Here is a 5,084-nt window from a genome sequence, read left to right on the forward strand (position 1 = left end):
CGTACTCCACGCACAGCCAGTGCTTGTTGAGGGAAAAAACTAGGAAAAAAATGAAAAAAACCCAAAACTCTACATAATCATTTAAGAAGGTTGCCTCAGACAACCAAAATTCAAAGGCAGGGATAGTGCTTCCTGCTCATAATAAAATAAACCCACACCACAAATACATTTTGAAGCAGGAGTGAAAGACTATAAAAAGAACCAAGATCAGAATAGTAATAAGACAAAAGAGCAATAGCTTAGATCTGTGTGGCTCTACAACTTATAAATTATTGCTATAATTATTAATCTTTACAGCCCAGTGAGGTGAGCATACACTCATGTAACAGACAAGGATACTGGGCGGGATGGGGGGGAGGCCTCAGAGAAGTATCTGCTCGACCCTGAGGGTCCCCACGTGGAAAGTGACGAAGAGATACTCTGGCTCTGGATCAGTGAGTGTACACCCTGCAGCTTGCCTACGAGGAGACAAATGTAAGATATTGGTAAGAATTAACTTTTAAAATCTATACACTTGTGCTCTATTTTAAGAATACATTTCTCTTAAATTATGCTGTGCTAATTAGCACTATCATTTCCAGAGAGTAATGTTATTGGGTGCTACCTTCTTAATTTAGACGCCACTACTAAATCCTAACTTAGACTCATTTCTTTTAATAACATTTATGCCTTCAGTGTGTTCCACCATTCATTTGAGAGTCTGAAATGTGAGAGTCTAAAATGTGTTATATTCATTCTATTGTAGGGATAGGACTCTGCCCTCAGAAAATTCTAGCATAACTCTTCATTTTCAAGAAATCCTTTGCATATACATTTGGGATTCTTACTTTAATAAACTCCTCCTTTGCTAGACTTCACTGTGCACCTAAGGTCCTGTATTAGAATAACCCCTTTAAGGATAAGGAACTATTGTAAATTGCTTTCTAAGCGTGTTGCCAGCAGTCTCCAATGTGTATTTCTTGTTGTTGTTTTTTTTTTTTCCACCCAAGTGGGTAACAGCTATGTTCTAACCTGGAGGCATTCAACAGTTACTAAGCACCTCCTATGAGTCAAATTAGCAGGTAGTTGGCAAGATAGGAAGATAAAAGACCCTCCTCATCCCTGAAAACTCTTACATGGTGGTAAAAGACCCTGCTTACTCTATGGGGATGAACAATTAAGCTGACAATCAGAAAAAAACTATGGTTGGGGCCAGGAACACAGCCTGGTGTGGAGAAGGGTGTCACAAATGTCCCTGCTCTCTCCTGTTTTCAAGCACACTTCCCACCCTCTGACCCTCCAATCCCTCAGCAGGAACGGCCGTGTGATAGGATGAAACTATCACAGAAACTCTGCTTCTGGTTACTCGCACAAGATTACTTGGGATTTTGTCCTCTGGCTTGATTCTTATTTACTACAAAGATCCACGACAACTTTGCCCACATTTGCTCAAGCTGAAAGTTAGGAGTGGATGAAAATTTGCAGCTGAAAATCTGACACTACTGCTTTCTCTTCTATCTCCTGGCCTTTTTAAATGCACAGTGGTCGGGAAAGCTCTTTGCAAGAACTACACACACGTGAAAGTAAGGTGGCCACGTGATGTGCTGTGGCTTTCCGCACCCAGCCCCGCGCCGGCCTGGTTAGGTCCCCGCGCCGCCCGCACACGCTGGCCCCGGCCTGAGCCTCTGAGAACAGACCGCGTCTCCATGGCGACGCGTCACAAAGCTGCCGCGTGCAGCCCGCTGGAGCCGGGCCCGCGACTGCCTCTGCGGCAGAATGGCAGAGCCTGAGCCCAAGGCTCCGGGCCCCTCTCTACACGACCGCGACCGCGACAAGCTCCAGCCAAGTAAGACTGCGGACTCCGCCCGTCTGCGGGGCGGGGCTGGGGTCTTTCCTGGGGAAGGGGTACGCTGAGCAAAGGGCGCTTCGGTCTTTAAGGGTGTCGCCTCCCTCTTAGGGATGAGCTCAAAGGAGGGAGATACAAGGAGTCGGGGGAATGACAGGGTGAGTTCATGACTTTGACCGTTTCCAACCCTTCACATACTCTCTGCCTCCCTAAAACGCACAGGTGCTTTAAACACTAGAAGGGGACAGGAAAAAGGAAGGACTGGAACCTTTCCAGGGAGAAAAGGCTAAAGGCAAAGAAGGACCAGGGGTGGGCGAAGTTCTCAGGAGAGCAGCCCGGTGGTTCTGCAGAGGCAGGCGCCCTGCACGTGCCACAGCAGAGGCTGGGAGCCAAGGCGGTCAGCTGCTGCTTCCAAGCTCTCAAAGAGATTTCCTGTGTAGCAGATGGGGGTGCTTTTAATCCTAGTTGTGCAGATGCGGGAGGTTTCCCAGCTCAGCTTATTGTGTCTGTGGAGGGAGAGCCACTCTAGCTGTGACACTAGCAGCACGATTACGGCGTAGTCAGCTCCATGGTGGCCTTCGTCATGTCAATAATAGCTCGTTGCTGCCGTCTAGCTGGGTAATTGCAGCTCCGTGGAGGCTACAGAGAGGTGAGGCATTGTTCAACTACAAATTCCCTACAATTGTGCTCCCCGAGAATGAATGAAATGTATAATTTCATTCCCCTCATTCCGTTGTAAATTACGGATAAAAAATGAAAATACTTCATCAGGGCAAAAAGTATCAAATGTACTCAGTTTCCGTGTGACGGCAAGGCAAGCAAGAGAGACGGAGGAGGGGGAATCCTGGCCAGGACCCCCGACCCCCTCCTCTGGATGCTCCTCTTCCCTTTCTAACCACCCGTCTGGTTTCTTTCACTGTCTCCTCTCCCCCGTCCTTGTCTGGAAAATGTTGGAGTCCCCCAAGATTTATTCTTCTTGGTTCACATGCTCTATATGAGTGACCGCGTCCTGCCACAGGCTTCAAGTGCTGCATAAAGGTGCCAATACTCTCTCATCTTTATTGCTAATTTGGACTTTCCTCCTAATTTTCAAACCAAAATATCCAACTGTCTATCAGATAATTCACTTGGATGTCACAGAAGGTCCTCCAACTCGACATGTACAAAATTACACTCTTCGTCCTCCTCAAATCTCCCAGACTTTGAGAGCTCAGTTAGGAGGGTCCCAGCTGCTCACATTAGAAGAGAAGGCAGCTTTCTCGACACCTCGATTGATCACCAGGTCTCACTGATTCTACCTCCAAGGTTCTCCTTCCCCTGGGCGAGTTCGACTCTTCTCCTGACTTGGGTCTCCCCTCCAAAAGGTGGGCTTGATGTGTCACTGCTCCAAAATAGGGTGAGGCTGATGATGACCATGATGACCAACTGCTGTTGGAACAATGACTGCAGATGGGGCTCTAAGATGTGGTACCAGTTTTCCACGGCTGCTGTACGTTGCCAGAGACTGGTGGCTTAAATCAACACAAATGCATTCTCTCACAGCTCTGAAGGCCAGAAGTGCATAATCAAGGTGCAGGCAAGGCTGTACTCCCTCTGCAGGCTCCAGGGGAGAATAATTCCTTACCTCTCCCAGCTTCCGGTGGCTGTCGGCGTTCCTGAGCTGTGGCCACATCACTCCAGTCTCTGTCTCCACGGTCACATCACCTTCTCTTCTGTCTGTCAAATCCTGCTCTGCCTCTCTCTTATAAGGACACTTGTAATTATATTTAGTGTCCACGAAGATAACCCAGGATGATCTCCTCATCTGAAGATCCTTAATTGCATGTGCAAAGACCCCTTTTCCAAATAAGGTCAGATTTACAGATTCTGAGGGTTACGGTATGGACATTTGTTTGGGGGCCACCATTCAGCACACTACATTACGTTTACCATCTCCTTTAATCCTCAAAACAGTGTGAGGTTAGAATTACTGGATACCATTTACACCTGCCTTATTCATCAGCTTATTGTGAGAATGAAAAAAATGTGGAGATACTTTGTGAAGCGTAATATAATATGTAAATGAGTTGCTATTTTGCAATATTTTCAAAGCTTTATAATATATTTTCATAATCGTGAACACCTCCAAGGGGTTGCCAACATTAGAAGAATAAGGCTTTAGGGTATATCAGGGCAGATGAGGCCTGGCCAGCCTGTCATGGGCCATCTCTCCCTTTGCTCACTCACAGTGGGCCATTCGTCATGTCTCAGACTCTCGTACCTCCTACCACTTCCTCTGGAAATTGCTTTACTCTACACCCTCCTGTGATTTCCTGCTGAAGTCCTACTAAATTAAATTCCAGCTCAGATGCCACTTATTCTATGAAGTCCCTGTTGGAACCCTCTTGCTGTCCCCTCCTTTCATCCAAGCAGAAAGAATCACACCCTCCTCAGGATTCCTGGGACACAGAGGACCTCAGCACAATTTTGAACCTGTGCTCATTGGCCACAGAGCTCCTCCACCAGCCTGTGGGTTCTGCAAGGCCAGCACGGGTCCCAGTGCCTCGCACGGGGCTTAGTCCATGGGAGCAGTTCAGGACTTACTTGTAGAAGGAACAGAGAAGGAAGAAACAATCAGGAAGACATGGGTGCACAGCTATAGAGAAAGACACATACCAACCAAGAAGGAAGCCAGAAGAAAGCAGTGACACGCAGAGAACACACTAGAAACAGATTTTTAGAATTTGTGATTATGGATTTTTAAATGATTGTTTCTGTTAATGAGGATTAAATCCACCAACATACTTCATTTTCAGTTTTGTCAATGGAGGTAAAAAGCATAGAAATATGGACCTGACAAAAAGGGTGTAACAAGAAAAATCACTGAATGTGAAATTAAAAGGAGATGTACTGGAAATCAACGGTGCATCAAAGATTAAGGAGTGGGAAGGCGCATCTGATCTCCTTAGGTAACACAAGAAGAGGGACGCCCACTTGGTCTCAGGTCCTGGTGGCCGCCAGGAACGCTGCTCCCTGCAGACTCCTAGAACAGGAACTTAGCAATCTGCAGCTGTGAGTTGCCAGCCCCCAGTCTGTCCTCACACGGGGAAAGACCCCAGACAAGGACAGGAAGAAGCACTTGCTCATCCACGTGATTGATTGGGAGGTGCTGCCTGGAGCTCTGTTCTGCCAGGGATTTTGAGGCATATCTGGGCCTAACAGGAAAGTGGTCTGGACCAGGTTAGTGTTGTTTGCTTTAGGAAAAAGAAAGTGAAATGCT

General features: G+C 47.0%; 1 protein-coding gene across 1 annotated transcript in view; it reads left to right on the plus strand.

Annotated features, from left to right (window-relative positions):
- Window positions 1-1,755: 1,755 nt before the first annotated feature.
- TEX26 (testis expressed 26) overlaps window positions 1,756-5,084 on the plus strand; it is a 40,216-nt gene continuing 36,887 nt past the window's right edge. Inside the window, exon 1 of the mRNA XM_008590651.1 lies at window positions 1,756-1,825. Within this exon, the coding sequence (XP_008588873.1) occupies window positions 1,756-1,825 (70 nt within the window). The remainder of the gene's footprint in view (window positions 1,826-5,084) is intronic.

This window comes from Galeopterus variegatus, unplaced genomic scaffold (genome assembly GCF_000696425.1).
Source record: "Galeopterus variegatus unplaced genomic scaffold, G_variegatus-3.0.2 Scaffold6252, whole genome shotgun sequence".
Lineage (NCBI taxonomy): Eukaryota > Metazoa > Chordata > Mammalia > Dermoptera > Cynocephalidae > Galeopterus > Galeopterus variegatus.